This window comes from Vollenhovia emeryi, unplaced genomic scaffold, assembly GCF_000949405.1.
Source record: "Vollenhovia emeryi isolate VEMERY1.0 unplaced genomic scaffold, V.emery_V1.0 DF939162.1, whole genome shotgun sequence".
Taxonomy (NCBI): Eukaryota; Metazoa; Arthropoda; class Insecta; order Hymenoptera; family Formicidae; genus Vollenhovia; species Vollenhovia emeryi.
This window is the reverse complement of record NW_011967204.1, coordinates 764,202-783,570: the sequence shown is the minus strand read 5'-3', so window position 1 is coordinate 783,570 and position 19,369 is coordinate 764,202. Positions and strand designations below refer to the sequence as shown.

At 38.9% G+C, this 19,369-nt stretch overlaps 1 protein-coding gene across 1 annotated transcript in view; it reads left to right on the top strand.

Annotated features, from left to right (window-relative positions):
• LOC105564572 (plexin-A4) overlaps window positions 1–19,369 on the top strand; it is a 206,653-nt gene that overhangs the window by 109,578 nt on the left and 77,706 nt on the right. The window contains exon 2 of the mRNA XM_012017022.1: window positions 8,484–8,666. Within this exon, the coding sequence (XP_011872412.1) occupies window positions 8,484–8,666 (183 nt within the window). The remainder of the gene's footprint in view (window positions 1–8,483; window positions 8,667–19,369) is intronic.

Genomic DNA, 19,369 nt, shown 5'->3' with positions numbered 1-19,369 from the left:
ACCAAGCACCGTGGACACAGGCCTTTAATCACCCGCTTAGGCTGGTTCTACAATAGACGCGGCAAGTCGCAAGAAATCGACCAATCACAGACAAATAAGAGAAGAATAATCGACCGCCATTGGCCGATTTCTTGCGGCTTGCGACCTGCCGCGCGTATATTGTAGAACCAGCCTAAAGCTTATTCTACAATGAACGCAAAACGCAAGACGCTAAGCCGCAACGCAAGAAATCGGCCAATGACAGTCGGTCGTTCTTCTCATATTTGATTGTAATCGGTCGATTTCTTGCGTTGTGGCTTAGTGTCTTGCGCGAGGGGTAAACCGCTGAGGGCATTCTAGTGTACAAATTTGCGGCATTACTAGGCATTTTTGGGGCATTAGTTTGGGCATTAGACCTTGCTAGGGCATTATAAAGATAAAATACGATAACAAGATAAAATAATATCGACTGGGCATTAGTGGGCATTGGTGTACAAGATTTTGGTCAGCGGTTTCCCCCTCGGTCTTGCGTTTTCCGCCCATTGTAGAGCAAGCTCTAGTATCGCCTCCGAAAGAGAGATCTCTCGTCGCGGAACGCGTGCGGAGGGAGCGCGTCGCGATGCAAAAATGCGCGCGGCAATCGCGCATTGCACATTGTTACCGTTGCGACACGCAACGTCGTTAAGATCGTTTCGCCGATACCATTACCACGGCGAATGTTACGATAATTTAGCGCCGCGCGTACTTTCCCGCGGATTACACGGCCCTTATTGTCCGACTGCCGTTTGTTACGCCGCTCCGGAAACTTAACGTATCGCGGCCGCGTCGCGCGAGCCGACCGCGATATACATGTTATTGCGAATTATGCGAGACACGCGGCGTGTAGGGTTAATTGGGGAAATTTGCGCTGGCGCACCGTGCGATGCGTTCCTTTGTAGCGTTGATGGCACATGAATAATTGTGAGCCGCGGGCACGCCCCTCCGTAAATGACACAAACGTTTACGGGTGTAGCGTGCCTTTTCTTTCGATCTCACGCGGGCTCAGCTGTTCGCTTGCAGCGCTCGCAAACCGTAAAACGAATTATCTATTCCTGCGCGAAAACTTTTGGCATTATCTTCTCAAAAGCTGTAACGGGGCGCTCGTTGAAATGTTACCGTGCAACGTGAGCCGCTACGAATTTAATATTACTCCTGGGGTAAATGGAAAGAGCTTCGTTTCGTAACTGGATTTTTAATATTCTAAATTCAGTTTGCTTTTAAAAAGAATTATGCATATTCAAACTTTGTTGCGATATAAAAATCTCATCATTCTCTTCTTTCATAATCACATTTAATCATTGCAATAAGTATTTTATGAATTTAGTCGAGTCGCCTTAGCATTGAAAAATCCATCGTGGCAAGTTGAAATTGCAATTTATCTGCGTTAAATCAGCATATTCAAATAAAATGAATATAGTAACCGCGAGATGGAAATATTTGCCTCACATATCGGCGAAGGCGTCGATTTATGTTACCAAAAGACCTTCGTGTCACGTACTCCCTGAGAAATATCGTCAGGTGACGACAGCGAGGCGCGGTGCCGTGCACGAAAGTCGAAATTATTGGCGGAAAACCAAGATGGAAGAGAGGCGAAGGATCGAAAGGAAACCAAGGTGGAATAGACGACGACGTCGACGGGAGGATCGAACGAGAGAAAATGCGGCGATCGTGCCGTGCTCTCGACATTTTCGAAATCGCGCCGTCCGTCTCGTCGCTCGCAGATCGACACGACGGGTAAATCGACGAGGAGCGGGAGGAGGGGTTTTTTTTTCAGAAAATGAGATTTCGGCGGGAACTCGGCGACGACGCGAAAAATTGCTGCGGCGGTAGAGAGAACGGATTGTCCTCCTTAATCGGATTGCCGAACGGCGAAATATGGCGCGCGCGCCCGCGATTTCATTGCCCGCCCGTCGACATTTTCATATTTTCGAAAATTGCGGGTCTCTCATTCGATTTCGCCGTCGGTCGAGATTAGCGCCCCGGTCATCGCTTTTATCACGCGACTGCGAGATTTGTCGGAAACCGTCGTGGCGTCGATTTGCATTTACCTGCACGTGGTCGAGCGCTGCACTTCCTTATGTTAATACAAAATTAACTAGCGGGCTGTTAGAGTACAACGCGGTTATTGTTGCATGAGTCACATATTCAGTCGCGATTACAATTCGAAAACAATTGACGGTAACATTAGTGGACGTCTAGACTCCAATTTGTCTCATCTTCGGCACATTAAAGGTTGCCTCTCACGATTTTAGATCGAACGGTGATTGCTCTTAGATTCTGCGATAAAGAACATTAGTTAACGCTAATGTTAATGGACAACGTGCGCTCAATAGTTGTTGATACACTATTGTTCAGTTTCTGAAAGTCAGAAGATAAGATGTAAAAATTCGTCGAGCACAACTGTTTTCTTTATCTTTAAACAATTAACTAAGGCGCCGACAGGCGTTGCTTTAACACGCTCTCTAAAAGTCAATTAGTGGATTATCAATGAAAACGGTGAATAGTCACTGATTTGCTGTTATAAGTATGCCACTTCGATTTTCAGTGTGTGTGTAGTATACTTATAACTGCAAATCAGTGACTATTCATTGATTTCAGTGATAATCCACTGATTCACTTTTGGAGAGCGAGATGCTAAAAAATTGAAGGAAATTTCTTCCGATAGATTGCAACCTCGGCAAGATATCCGCGGAATCAGTAACGAGCTATTTCTAGGATTCAAAAGCGACTGTAAAGGACCAAATGTACATACCGATACGTGTATACGTCTTTTTATCAGATTACAACGGACACAAAAGTTTCCAAGTTTTTCGTTGGAAAACATTTTATCAGAATGACGGAACAGCGTGTGCGTGCAAAATATGTTTACGTTTTCGAGAATGATTGCGCGTTTGTAATAACAGCCGTTGGTGCGCTTTTTTATTGCTCAACGGTATCAGTCAACAGGAAATACGTTTCGAACGTGAAAAAAAAAACACGGAGCGGAGAAACGAAACGCGAAATTCGCATTCCGAAGTTATCTCCGTACATATTGACTTTGCTTAGCGAATATAGATATATGCCTTGAATCAAAGCGGCACCGGGGAATCGATAATTAGCTCTATTGACGTTAGTCGTCTAGGTGTATCTATGTGTAGACGTACCGCATTCCGTACACATGTATATTCATCTCGTGTAAACCGGTCGCAAGGCGAGCGCCGAGCAGCGCGCGTCCTTTGATCCTGATATTAGTTATGCGCCGATTTGGCCGACATTAAAATCACTCAATCGCGTCGCTGCAGCTGCCGCCGCCCGTCGATTATCTCATTTTCAGCCAATCGACGAGCGATCGGCTTCACCCGTGCGCTTAAGCTGTTTATTCTCTTTCATCTGAAATTAAATGAACGAAGGGCGGGCCGTGGGAGAAATCTCGTGCCGCGCCCCTCCTCCCGTGTCCCGTCGTGTCGGGAATAATTCATCGCACTCGAGGTTTTTCGCCAGATAACATATGAATATCAAGTGTGTCAAAAGCATTGACACAGCGGCTTTGTGCCTGAGATATTAAAGGCCGACGTGGGATTTTGCATACTATGAATTTTTTAAGTCTCGTCCTTTGCATGGAAAATATAAAGAGTAAATCCAGCAAACTCCAAGTCTCGCGCGAATATTTAAGGTTGAATATTAACGTCGCGCATTAACATCTTTTTACCGCCGGAATTAAAATTAGTGAGAAACGGTACATAGTTGCCGCCCCTCGCTAGACATGCAAATTGCTGCACGCGCGCATAAAGAGCTCCGCTCGAACTACTATTAACGAATATTTGTTCGTATTACCGCGCGCTCGTATATCAAATCGCGGGCCCTTTTAATTTTCCGCTGTTTCGATTTTTTTTATATTTCGCTCCTGCATAAGGCACAAAGGACACCCGATGAATATTAACAGGTTTATTTATCTCCCGTGATTTCCATACTTTTAAACTGCACAACTTCGCACGCACAGAAAAGATTTCTGGATCCAATGCTACCGCACTTCGATCTGTCGTAAAGTAGGATACAGTGACAATCGCATATTTATTATCGAGAGAGGAAATGTTTTAATCTCAAATGGAAAATTCTTAAATCTATAAAATGATTTTGCGTTAGATTCATTCTATAAAACGCAAGGGTGTAAGCGAGGGGGAAACCGCTGAGAGCATTGTGGTGTACACATTTACTAGGCATTACTGGGCATTTGTGGGCAGTTTTTTGGGCATTATAAAGATAAAATGAGATAAAGTAAGATAATAAGATAAAATAAGGCCCACTGGACATTAATGGGCATTGGTGTACATGATTTTGGTCACCGCACTGCAAAAACAAATGTGTTAAAACAACATGCTTTAAAGCATGTTAAGCATGTCTCCACTTATAACACGCAAAACTGGCATGTTAAATTAACACATCTATACTTTTATGTGTTAAAAAAACACATTTATACACATGGAAGTGTGTTTTTTTAACACATACGAGTATAGATGTGTTAATTTAACATGCCAGTTTTGCGTGTTATAAGTGGAGACGTGCTTAACATGTTGTTTTAACACATTTGTTTTTGCAGTGCGGTTTCCCCCTCGGATGTAAGCTCATTATGGTACCTTAATCTCAATACACTGTCAATTTTATTTAATTCGAGAGAGGGAAATAGGAACTGCGTTGATTTAGTTTTAATATTGTTTTACATTTTACCGCAAGATTTGTTACACAGGGTTGTAACTAAATATGTAAAGAATATTTTTGTCTCATTATTAGGAAGCCTTTACGTATTCGGTGTGAATATACCCAGATCTTTTTGAAACGCCAACGCACGCTGTGTATTATTAATATATCAATATATCATTTGATGATTATGACACTTTTTTTACGTGTAGAAGAACAAATGATTTTAACTTGCGTCGCGATTTGCATCTCGCTCGCGTGCGTTTGCGTGTTTAAATTGGATTCGTTGCACACACGCGGATGCAGCTTTAGGCGCGGTCTCGCGCAAGGACGTACCGCCGTCGCTGATTTTCCGTAATTATTGCCGTCGCCGCGAGGACGGCCGCAGCGAGAATGCGCCGCGACGCCCCTTCCGCGCCGTCGTATTAGCACCGGGAATGCAAATAATTGTTCGCCGCGGCGTGCGCGTATGCGTGCGCGCGTGCGTGCGTGCGGGCGTGCGTGCGTGCGTGCGTGCGTGTACGGGGTGGCGAAGCCGACCCTAGAATGCAAATAGAGCCCGACTTCGCACGGGACTCCCGCCGCGAACGAGCTGGCTGGTTTGTTCGCTGATGTGGATACATACGCCTTTGTATGCGCACATGCAACACACCCGGGTGGTGGATTATCCTATCTGCCGACTCGCACACGAGGCAACCCTTACGGTGCTTGCGAAAGGCGAGTGTCTTCGAAACGCACAAAAAGGAATATATAATCGAGGAACGATCTCGATCCGGCGTCCGGCACGCTGCAACTATAGTAGCTGATGGTCTCATTTATAACTTTTCGGTTAATCAAAGAGACCATAGGTTATTCGCCCAGAAAAGAGTTTCCTTGAAATTACACAAATTAGAATCTTGACCTTACTAGATTTTTATTTAATTTCAAAGAAATGATTTCTTTACCTTAAAATTTTATTGAGCCTGAAATCTCTAAGGGAATTTATGTCTACTTCTTCAAATCTAGCAAATGTTTTAGTGCAAGTAGATAAAAATTTAGTAGGTTTATACAAACATGATTTCAGCGTATCTTATTTCTTTAACTTTTAATTTTAATAAATCTTTACTGGGTTTTCCAAACGAAGACATGTTTTCTCTCGCTTTTCTGTTAGCTAATTTTTTTCTTAAAAATTGTATTAGTGATATGCTAGTTAAAATGTATTAACGGAAATAATAAGAACGCCTTTATACGGTCTAGCTGGAGCTTAAAAAGTTATCGACGCGCAGTTTGCACACCTCGAAAGTTAAGTTTGTTTGAAATCAAACAAATTTGTTTGAATTTTGATCTTACTAGACTTTTATTTAATTTCAAAGAAATTATGTCTTTACTTTAAAATTTTATTGGAACTGGAATTTCTAAGAGACTTCATATCTATTTCTTCAAGTCCAGCAAATGTTTTAGTACAAGTAAATAAAAATTTAGTAGATTCAAAGGCACATGATTTCAACGTATCTCATTTGTTTAACTTAAATAAATCTTTTTTTCTGGGTGCAGTGTTGAAAAACGGTGTTTACGCATCAAGGGGCACTAACATGAGAGATCAGCTCGTTTAAGGCGCTATTATTACTTGCGATATTTGTATTAAAAAATCAAATTCACTTATTAAACTGTATTGTATAAATGTTAGAATGTTGCAAAGGAAAGAGTAATTCTGTTTGCTCTTCTCTGATTATTTGATATAAATGATTGTCAACTCCAACGGGCTCCTTAAGTGCGTTAATCGTCAGGCCTGACCGTATAATGCATCGTATAATGCACCTTTTGTACGTCACGCGGAACACGGCAGAGGAGGCTGTGCATGCCTCGCGCCTCTCAAGTTTCGCGGTCGGGGGGAAAAGAAGCGTTTGGTAAAGGGCAATAAAATATCGCATCTCTGTGTCGTAGGACGCGATTAATCGCCGGTCCGGCAAGAATTAATCGTCGGCGCTGCGATAATTTATCGCGGCCCGTCTCGCCGCGATATTTTAGCCGCGGATGTTTTTCCTGGTTTCGCGCTTCGCTAACCTACCGCTTTTCCGCCGGAAAAAGGAAGCGCGTTCCGACTCGGCGAAATCACTCCCTCGATTTCTGTATCCACCGAGATTCGTGCTACACAGGTCACTTTCCGGTATATCCTTCCTAGGGCAATTCGCCTCAACACGACAGTTTCGTACTCTTAATCTCGACAAAATAACGCCACACTTGCTTTAGCTACAAGCACTAACGCGGAGACATTATACTTATTGTATGAGATTAAGTTTTTTACTTCTGTATTTTCTTCAAATTTTCCAGACACTTTTCTTCATCGTTTTATTGTATTATGATGAATAATATACCATCCCCAATGATTATCTCTCTCTAATATTTTATTAAAAAGTTTTAACAGCGTATTTTATACAATTGCTTTTATATATTTATTAACATACATATAAAGTGCTCTTAAGTTGTCGGATGCTTCTAGCAGAGAACTAGTTTTTTCTCTTCGCTAGTTTAAAAGCTAAATGCATATATTTTTCATGCAACACATTTAACGTTAGAAGTATTGATTTAAGTATGTTCTTTTTATAAATCTCTCTATGCCAGCGCATGAAATGCGATAAACAAACATTTAACTCTAATTGTGATAAGTGGTAACGGCTTCACGTGTCCGACGAGAGAGCATACCGCTAAAGAGACAACATACTCCGCAGAGAATTCAGATTTTAACAACACTACGCATATGTAGGACAGACAGGCAGAAGGATGAGTGATTTTGCAATGTTCCTGTTAGTGCGGAAAATGGATTTATGTTGTCGCGCTTCGCACTCTAAGGCACGAGGCTAAGAATCTGCAAGTAAAATTAACCGCGGCCTATTTCCCCAGGCGGTGAATTAGTCGTTATAAAGTGAGCTTTTAATTCTTAACCCTACAACACTTTTGCTTTCTTCGCCAGTTTTATTTATCTACCGTATCTTATTTCACGTCCCTCCGAGAAAGGGAATGTTGCGAGGGGGAAACCGCTGACCAAAATCTTGTACACCGATGCCCAGTGGGCATTACTTTATCTTATTATCTTCTTTTATCTTACTTATCTTGTTTTATCTTATTTTATCTTATTGTATCTTATTTTATCTTTATAATGCCTCAGCAAGACGTAATGCCCCAAAAATGCCCTAGTAATGCCCGGTAATGCCGCAAATCTGTACACCACAATGCCCTCAGCGGTTTCCCCCTCGGAATGTTGAATACATACGATCCACTCGAAAGATAATGAAATGGATGAACGTGGCTGAAAAAGTATTTTAATTGCAGTATGAAGTGTATGTGAATATAATCGATTAAATATTTTATAAAAATAAATTCATGTAATTAAAATTTATTTATTAAAATTTATTTATTTATTTAAAATTAATTTTTTTGGGGGCACATATGTCCGTTTAATATTGTATATTTTCCTGTCGCACTCGTGACTTCTGTCGAATCGAAAGTATTGAAATTACGTGCTATCTATTATGTATTGTTTATAGACATTTATCATTTATTAATTAAACTTTACCGTACATGACACAAATGTCAATTTTATATAATTTATATATAAATAATAATTTATGTATCAAACATGTATAAATATATACATATATCTTTATCACAATCAATCAACAAATAACATCATGGCAGCTCTCATAGCACTTAAGATAAATCGTGTACGTAATCGATATTTACGATAATTAACGCTATCAAACGTCGTATTCTCCGCAAACAACTTATTGGATATTTCTTGGCTTTGTTTACAGAAACTGCAAACGATCGGCGAAGACTTCTGCGGCCTCGACGTGAACACGCCCTTGGGCGGCGAAGAGCCGATGGGCGCAACTGCAGTTTTGACGTTCGAGACTCACCTGACGGCTGTGGCTGCCACTTCAACGGGCGATTACACCGTGGTCTTCGTGGGCACCAATAAGGGACACCTCAAAAAGGTCGGTGCTCCACGTTAACCCTTACGTCAATGTCCGAAATTTTCCACTTCGTTCAATACCCGGGGTACCCGAGTGCCCTTCGGTGAGTTCATGTTTACGGGTACAAGTGGGAATTCTTTCCTTTGTAATTGTGAAGATATACAGACATGATATATGCGAGAAACTCGACGGTGTCGTCGGTACTGTCGAATGAGATTTGGACTAGAGACTTGGCGCGGAACTTGAATATTTTATATTCGCGCTTAAATGTATAATATTTTACGCTCATCGTTTGTGTATTTTATGTTTTTTTTGCATGATTTTGCGTGATTATATACTTTGAAAAGTGTAATGTTTAGTGCGAGAAAAACTCGCAAGGGTAATGAAAGAATTATCAGCAGCTTTGCAAGAATAATAATATAAAATCCTCTATCAAATTTGTCGTCCATGAATAAATATATCGTAACAATTTCATTAATAAATACAATAGAGATTCACTACCGAAGAAAAAAAATGTCATTATATATCAGATATGTGATGACGAAAATTTCCGAGTAGAAATGAAATCAGGCGTGCCTTGTGTATAGTCAGGGCCTGATGGGGAGGAAGTAATGAATGCCCTAATAAGGAATTCCTGACATGTGCCTGATCCGGTGCGCCTGATTCCCTCATAGGATTTGATAAACGTTAACCTAAATATATAGTACTAGCACCACTCACTACCGCGCGTTCGTCTTTCTCGTAAGTAAAAATCATCCCGTATTAGTATAAGAGCCGATATAATCCAACAGCGAGTTGTCTGGATCATGGATAAACTTAAATGGCCTGAATATACTTTTGATGATTATATAATTTAACACAATTTAAAAATTAGTTTAAGAAATTGAATTTTTTAATCGGAAGCCTGCTAATAGCCCTACTACCCCCTATTAGGCATTGTAAGGCGTAACAAAGGGAAAGTCATGAGGTCCTGAAATTCTGATAAGGAAAACCTGATCAGGCAATTTTAATTCTCGACGTTACATTTACGGTCGGGGCTCTATCAGGGCTGCCTGATGAGTGCCTGATCAGGCATCCTTATTATTAGACTCCTACCAGAACCCTACTAAAATTTCTGCTCGGGTTGGTTTCCGCTGAAAACCAAGCGGAAGATTCGGAAACTTTGAACAGCGATGAATCTAGTTTTATTACACTTTTATATTTCATTACGTAAATTAGAAATTGTTTATAACGAAAATTTTACCACAAAGCTCGCCATCGAGAGTCTCAGTAAGCCCGAAATTGATTTCCCAAGCGATGTTCCGTCTTGATTTCACCAATCGGACCATATTGGGCCATAATTAACATTGATAATGTAAGCGTAGGAAAAAGATATCGTCTAAACCGTTGGTAAAGTAGATAATCGATTCTAGGAATTAGTTCAGAGCGAATTATACAGACGATTATAGAGGCAATTAAATGAGCACGCTGTAAGCGAAAATTTTGGGGGAGTTTGTGAAAAATTGCGAAGTAGGATAAGCTGAGGATCTCGGCGATAAAAAGATAAAAAGTCGTGTAGGAGGCATAGGTAGTACAGAACGGTCGCGAAGAAGTTGAGAGGCGAGGGACTGCCTCAGGACTGGAGCAAAAGTGAGAAGAGACATTTATTGCGGTTTTTAGTCAGTGTTGGACTTCAAGAAGTTTTCTTTTGTCTTGAAAATTACACGGGCTGATATCGCGTGTACATTTTTTTTATGACAAATTTCCCCCTCGCCTCTTTGATTAATCTTTGGAACCTTTTATTTTCCCCAAGCTTACAATAATTTATTTCAATCTGTCAAATTATAATTATCTTCAGCGATTCAGCAGGGAAAAGTCTCTAAATGGAATACTCCTTAAAGTTGAAATCATTAATCATTAATGGAATTTGGGGCATTCGATTAAATTATTGATCACGACAGAATATTAGTGGTTACGTTATTACTCGGCAAATTATCTAAAACCAATAGATTTAATGAAAATACGATATCGGGGATAGCACTACTATATTAGGATAGCCGCACCGCGTATATGAATACACGACACCACAACGTAGAGAAGTGTCCGACTTAGCGGCAAAGTTGTTGAAAATTATGCAATAAAAGTTCCCCAATCCCCGCTGCCCCGTAATTACGTGATAATGGTGAATTTCTACATAAAATAACCGAGACGATCAACGTTATAAAGTCATCGATTAGCGAAACATAGCTCGACGCTTAACGCTACTTGCTTCCCCCAATCTCTTCAACGCTGGAGGCAAGGAGTTCAGCAACCCTGAACTTAACGGGGCGAAGCAGGATCAAATGGCAAAGTTCAGTAGTTGCATACGCTCGCATACACACGCGCGCGTATCATCCCGCCGAAGCACACGCCCGCGCGTGTACCCGAGTCTTCCTCGATCATCGTAGGGCATGATCGTTAAATTAATCGCGATCACCGTACGATTACCACGCTCGTGAATCAAAACGCGATGCAACAACGTGCCGCATAAATGTTACAACCAGCCATTTAATTGGCCCCGCGGTAGGCGATGGAGTCAACCGTTTGCCCAAAAAACCTGGTACGGCGTGTACTCGCGGAATTGGGGATCGCGGATAGCGCATTATCGCGCATCGCTATTAAGGCGATCCCTATGAAATTTGCGCGGATGAACGGGGCCGGCATCACTAGTTGGATCATCACGAACGGGAATCCTCGTGGCGCGGACTGAATTTCTACGCTTTTTCCCTCTAATCCGCGGAGGCTGTGATTTACCGAGAGATTTGCACTTCTCATTCCCCGCGTTCTGGACGCAGCTTTCGCGCGTATTTTCCCCTCGACTTTGGCACAGAGATTTTTGCAGAAAAGCCGTTAATAATCTTTCTCGTTAATTTATTTTTCACAACTTTGTCGCTCGTTACCCGCGGGTAGAAAGGAAACGCGGTCTCATTCGCGATCTCGAGCGGCAGTCACCGTCCTCTCGACAGAGAAAGTAACGATAAATATAGCTGGCCGTCCTATTGTAGATAATAGTATTTATAGAGTAATAACGTATACAATATCGAGAGAGTGAGGCGAGGAGGGAGAGAAAAGGAAGCGAGGCACATGGCACGTGTCTATGTATGCGCACTTCTCTTCCACATCTACACCACGGTACCCAGAAAAAAAGAAGTGTCAGATCAACTCTTATATACACGGGGAGAATTTTTCTCTTAAAATTTATCCTGAAAATCGTGTAATCGTGGAACAACATGGCATTTCCAAGCATTTTATGAGTTTTCGAAATTTTACCATACCTTTTGTTATCACTTAGTATACATTTTATTAGTGAATTGTGTGGTAAAATTTCAAAAAACTCTCATAAAGTTCTTCAAAATGCCACGTTGTCTCGCAATTACGTGATTTTTAGGATACATTTTAAAAGAAAATTCCCTCCGTGTACTCAAATTAACGCATTCATTGCTTTGTGTACAGGGTGAGTCATAATGGCTGTCCCAACCTTTTACCATAACAGGTGAATTACCAGCCGCAACTGTAGCCAACTCGGGAAAATTGGATTAAATCTCGTTCTACGTGTCTCAATCATGTAATATCTAATTACATTTCTCGAGAAATAATTAGATATTACATGATTGAGACATGTAGAACGAGATTTTATCCATTTTTTCCCGAGTTGGCTACAGTTGCGGTCGGTAATTCACCTCTTATGGTAAACGGTTGGGACAGTCTTAACGACTCACCCTGTATACACTGTAAAAAAAGTATGAAAATTACATACATAATAGTGTAGCAATTACATTATTAATAACAGAAATTTGTATACTTTTACGAAACAATTTTTTTATTCTTTGTTGTGTAAGTACTTGTTTATACATGATGAAAAATTACAAAAAATTGTAAAATTTACACAATTAAAACAAGTAGTTTACTTATTATACCAGGTAATAATTTCACCTACAAGGCGTAAATTTACTGGCGTATGTAAATATACACCTTTAACAGATGGTCCCAATATTACCTACTATAATAATTGTAATTTTACATGTAACTTTTTTTACAGTGTACGCAACAATCTCTAATCTTCTTAATAGCATTTGATAATCTTACGTTCCACGAATATTACAGTCTTATTTAAATACTACAATTGTCACTTGAAGAATACATATAAGTATTTTGACAATAAAATTATTTTAATTATTATAATCTTCGATTTAAAAATATGTTATTTTCTATCCAATATTGTTTCCTGTTTATTCAAGAAAATTATTCTGAAACAATAAGCATATATTTTTCTTGGTTAAATTATACAAAATTGCTTCGTTCAAGTAAGTTTTTCTTTCTTCAACTCAATATAATCTCATTTCAAGATTTTTACGTTGAAACTAAACATTCTTCAAAAGAAGATTCTTTTTTTTCTGTGTAGACGCGGACCTTACGTTTTTACGCGGCAACGTCGTATCTCGTTATAAATTTATATTATTTACGATATCGCAAATGCGAAATCTCTATCCGCGACTCCTGCTACCCCTCTGAGATTTATCGGTCTCGTAAACGACGACGTGTAGCCCTACTTTGGACGTTTAACACTCGGGAACGGCACATCCAGGGACCGGGTGGCTCGTGATTCGCCTTTGTGAAGCTCGCGACGTAGTAGGTAATACGCCTTTTGCCATTTCAACGGAAATGGATTATCTCGGCGAGACCTCGCCTCGAGCGCGCCTCGCTAATGTTTCTCTCGAGCGGCCGATCAGCTTGTTCGATAGGTCAAGTCGATTTACGTGAGCGTGCGCTTATTATCGCGGGGAGAAGATTTATTTAGATCCAGAAAACTGATTCAGGAATCACTGATATACAGTTACAAGAATGTACGAGAAAACAAATGCACATGTTAGATGCAGAAATGATAGTAAGCGATATAATAAATCCTCAATTATTGTTCGTCTATTTTTTAATTTAATGCTTTCGACAAAAATTACAATCATGTACGATAATAAAGTGGAATTGATAATAATGATATGAATATTTATAATAATGAATATTCGAGGATGGTTTCTAAGAAAATGTCTATTTGTGTTGTATATTATTTGTGTTTTATATTACTTTTTCTAGATCGTAACGAGAGAATTGTTTGTTTCATTTGTAAACTTCTTCTCTATAATCACTCTTCCGTTTGAATATTGATTGTTTCTGATATCGCAAGAAGAACGATTTCTACAAAGAGTAAAGTTCAAACAATACGATTTTTGTGCGAATTAAATGTTTTATTCCTAGTGAAAGTTTTCGCGCACATGATGAAATATCGTTGCCAGCGAGCTACGATATCTCCGCTTTATTTCCTCGCGAACTTATTTTATTAGTTGCATAAGATCATCTCGTCACGAATTGTTCCTCTGGTCATGTAGAAATACTTATTGTTAGTTTTAATAGGCTATCAATATCTTTATGCATTCAATATCCAGTACCGTAACCACCGATGCTCTGAGATATTCTCTGAAAGAGTGATACTTTATGGTACTATTGTATCGAATGGAATAACGTAGGGGAAGGAAAGTTCTTCTAATGTTATAAATTACTAAACATAATTGATTAAAATAAATAATTAATAAAAGTCTACCGAGTACCTGAAAAATTAACGCGCATGCGTTATTCACAGCGCTAGATTTAACTTTGCACATTCGCCACTTCTTTAAACTGATTAATATCAAGTCGAAATGTCATTACTGAAAAGATTTGTTATCAAAATATTAATATACCGATATTAAAATAAATCGCGTCCCAAATTGCTGATGCACATAGTTGTAGGATATGTCAAACGTGAAATCGCGTAGAGATAATTCGGTGATGAGCAAAGAGAAGGGGGATAGCAATAAAATATGCAAATCAGTGATCCGGGGGTAAGAATGAGAAGACGAGATCGTCCCCGCAGCCATTTTGCAACTTTGTATAATTTATTGGTCGAGCGATTTTGATCGTACTTTCGATTCTTATTGTCCTCCTCCACGTGCTCGACCCAATAATGCGAAGGCGTATTCTCACGTATGACACGTGGCAATATATGACGCACGTGTGCTTGTTATAGCTATGCCTAATATTAAATGGTACAGTTAAATCTGTAACTAACCGAACCAATATCTCGACTTTTGTCATGTATCGTAGAGAAGAGGCACCGAGACTTGGTTAATCTACAAGTGTTCCCATAATATACAAAATTTTCAACTCTGACCATATAAGCGAACAAACACATTGTGAAATTGACAAATGTCACATCTTATTGCCTTTATTAAAGCAGAATTTCTTGCGAAATAAAAAAAATAGTAATTGCTATTTGTTTTCGCAATAAATTTTTTTTTATTTAATCGACTTCAGTCGATTTAAATAAACACAAGTATTTTATCTGCATGAAAACTTGCACGTTTATTGGTCGATATTTCTCTGTCATAATTTTTAACTAAATGTTTCATTTTCTGGTATTTTAAATAACATGCGCTCTACACAGAGGTTAATTGATAATCGATAATTGATTATTAAGAAGGTCTAGCGTATTAAAGAATATCATAAATGATAATAAAATCGATACTACTGGAATAGTAACATTAACTTCGCACATAGTTGTATAGCTAATTTCTTGATAAAATATTAGTCAAATATTTACAAAAACTATTAGTACATTTACGGTTAACTCGATCATCTCCATTTAAAAATTCAAGATTTGATTATACTCTTGGAATCGATCTTCATTTATAAAAACTAACAAGAAATTTCACAGTATAAAAATAAATCATTTGCATATTTACTGTCGCCAATATTTTAACTGTTCCAAAATATTAAAAAGTACCTGAGACCGATTCGTTTATACAATCTGTAAATCTGATTATGTTATACTAATAGGAAGTACGCAGTTTCCCATATCGATCATATAAACCAATTTTCGCGGATAGCACTTTTTCACGCGAGTGCATTGACTTGTGCGGGCTAATTACGCTCGATCGGCCGGTCGATGATTAATAATCGTATCGCATTGTTTATCATTCCTATAATCATCACCACGACACGGCGGCGGCGAGATATTTCGTCCGCAAACCCATGACGTGAGAAGACGCCGCGCGCCGAGAAGCGGCGGGCGTTGATTCATGACTCGTCCTGGTCCCGGAAGGTATTAATTAATGATCGCGTCCACTTATACATATTGTATATATATATTGGTAAAACGTGCGGTTGAATACAGACCGGCACTTCTCAGGTCGTGCCGTGAGGTCATCTTTGAGATATTTACACGTGCACTGGCGGTCGCCGGTATATAACCTTCCGATGTGCTTTGGAATAAATCGGTGTATAAATTTCATGTCGCAACTCTTTAATGATATTCACTGATTGTGTAAAAGAGCAACATTAAATTAATAAACGAAAGTTTACGATACATTCTTCAGTCAGCCTGTCGAATCTTTATTTAATAAAAGTTAAATAGTAGCTTTTATGTAACTCTTTAAGCTTTAAGTATTTAAAGTATTACGTATTTCCATAGTTATTCTCAGAATTCTATTAAATCAAGGTCCATAGAATTTACCATGAAATACTAAGAAATAAGATCGCAAAGTTTAAATCTTGTACACTTTATTTTTATGTTGTGTATAATATAAGAATATCTATATTTCAATAAACTTTTGCTCAGAAATTTCAAATTAATTTAAAAATATCTTTGTGATTTGTTAAAGTCATTTTTATTACTAAAACTTGTTAATGACATTCTCTCATTATACGCAGATAATGTGATGATAAATTTGAGCAAAATGGTAAATATTGACTGTTTATTGTTTAATTACTCTTTTTATCTGGTAGTTGCTTTTTGTTGTTTGTTATTTGTTTTACGCTGTTTGTTCTACTTTCCGCGAGGTTTACTTTTAATAATGTCTTCCAGATTTAACGAATTATGTTCCCTATGGAGATTCTGATGTTAAACTATATCAACGTGCGAAATTTCGCTCGAGCTGTTAATGAAAGTTCCGCTGCTTATTATATACGACCGTACGGGAATCCGTGACTGAGGGTCATGGTGAGAGGTCGTCGCTGATATATTTACGCATGCCCATCGACATCCCTTCCGGTAGCGCCGCGCAAATGTGGCCTCAGGCCCCGCGAGTGCAAGAGGAATCGTGGGACCAATCAAAGTTTCATTTCTCATTTCTCAATTTAATCGAGAGTTCCTTTACAGTACGTCTAATAGAAGAGCATTGTTAGGATTCATACAATTATTCTAATTGAAATTTAATGACGTTGATATACCTTTGCTCGGCTAGCTCTCTATTCATTGATAAATCCTTCAATTTTTCATTATGTACAAAAAAAATCTAACTTGTGCAACTCACTTGGAACTCAGCCTATTTGGTGCCGTTATTTATCGGAATTTTGAAAAATGAGATTTTTCTTTATATGTGGAGGACTTAACGGAGATTACCCTTTCGATTAATCAACGCAGATTTCTGTAATTAACAGGTCCTAAGATGCTTGATGGCGTCTCCCTGAGTTGAGTTACTCCGTTATAATCTCCTTCAATAGAAGCTTCCCCACGTCTCGCTTCTGTTTGCTTGCTAATTGCCGACGCATCCGATGTCGATCTCTTAATTAATACGCGAATCTTAGATCTTCCGCAGTCCCGCGGTTGTTGTGAGCGCGACAACGAGCCGATCGATCGATCGAGGCGGTTCCCGAGTCTCGTCGATAGACCGCTACGGCTTCTCGTTGCGGCGATAATTAACCATCGCATGCCAGTTCCTGCGTTTAACAACGTGCGACTGACGTTTATGGTAGCGATAGCGTAACTATCGGAAACTATCTTTTAAGCTCTCGCCGGTAATTGTGGGAACATATCGAATAAGACGTATACGCGTAGGGCGGTTCTGCCTAACGTCGAGGAACTTCGTGTACCAACTTCGCTAAGTTTGGAATTGAAATTTCTGTATTAAAATTTTATAATCATTTTCTTTACGATATTGAATCTTAAGTAAAAATTCTGCAAGATGACACATATTTCACATAAAATGAAAAAGTATGACTTACTATTTAACAAACCAATTACTATTAATATTGTAATTGCACTATTTATATACACTTTTAGATATTATTCGAAAGTCTACTTTTATTCGCTTCTAACTTAAATGCTATTAATACTATGAAAATTTTGTTTAAACGTTTAATTCCGGTTCAAATATTATAAACAATCTTATTTAATGCAGGGTATACGTTTTTGGAAAAGCAATATCTACGTGATAAAAATTTGAGATGTATTTAGAATAATTATTACGGAAACCAAAGTTTAAATATAAAATATGTTTTTTATTGCTGCACTCTGGACTGCATTAGAACTTTCTTTCTCGATTTCTGCGAAATTTTAAATTATCTATTTTATTTTCAACATAGAGAGTAGCAGGTATTACTCTAGCTATACAAAAAACAGACCTATAGATAGCTTTATGGTACATAAAAATTGTAACGTACGTCAGTGTCGATGTCAATCCTCCGGTTAATCATATTTCCCGAGCAGAGATCGATGAAAGAGGGAAAACGGGATTAGAAATACTCTTCCCGTAACCGAATAAAATCGACTATGCATTTTGCGAGCGGACGATGTTTCATCGCAAAATGGAAGTTCGATTCGGAAGGTCTTCAGGTCGAAAAGTCATAGAACGTGATTGGATAAAATTGTTTGATTTTCCGATATCCGATATAACGAGAGTTAACGTCAAATTTTGCCGAAGTGCATGCCAGACGGTTATACGCTTCCATTACCTCTCTCTGCATTCGATAAAATGTTCATTATATTTTTCTTTCTGCCGCTTCAATCCGTAATACCCTGCAAAATCCAATTTTGACATTCGTAATAGTTACAAATTTACGTTTCTGACAATATCCCGACCTTTCGAATAATTCGAATCGACTCTGTGCCGTCGATCATTATATAATCGTGTCCGTTTCTGCACATTTTTTTCGTTGACGTTGAGCACTCCTCATGGAAAAGTTATTTTTTGAGATCTAAAAACGCTCATCTCGGTTTGATCGAGCCTGCGGTTCGTGCACCGAGGGCAAACCAAAAAAAAACCACACGCGAAATAGTATTTCCCGAAAACTTCCATCGTGCAAAATTTAGTTTGCGACGTAACGGAGATTTGATCAGTCATAGATGGCATATGAGAATAGACAGACGTAATCGTATGGATCGTAGATTAATTCTAGGTCTATCAATCGACCTGATTCTGATACAGACTTATAGAGGCTTACTACGTTAATAATGGCAGCGGCTGCGTTTAAGATCCCGAATATGAATAATTGTCCATTCCTAGATGACAGAGAGTTTTCGAGATTGAAAATGGGAGAGGAGACAAATATTGGCGAACCGAGTTATTTGATCGATTGAGGGTTTCGGTTGGAAGAGGTTCAAATATAATCACAGCGAAACGAATTCAGGAAACCCGGAATTGATATTATTCATCGTTATAACAACGCATAACAGGAAACTATAACATAGGTAATGAGAAAATAGTGATCATCATTATGGCAAAATATCATTATTTTCCGGATTTCCGCATTTTCGTATATTCAAATGTGCGAGCATAGTAATATATTTATGCTGTAGAGCTAATAAACGTAATTATCTGACGCAATTCATGAATTGCAATTCAATGTGGGTTTATATCTCTTATGCATTCATTAATACCACGCTTTTCGTACATTTC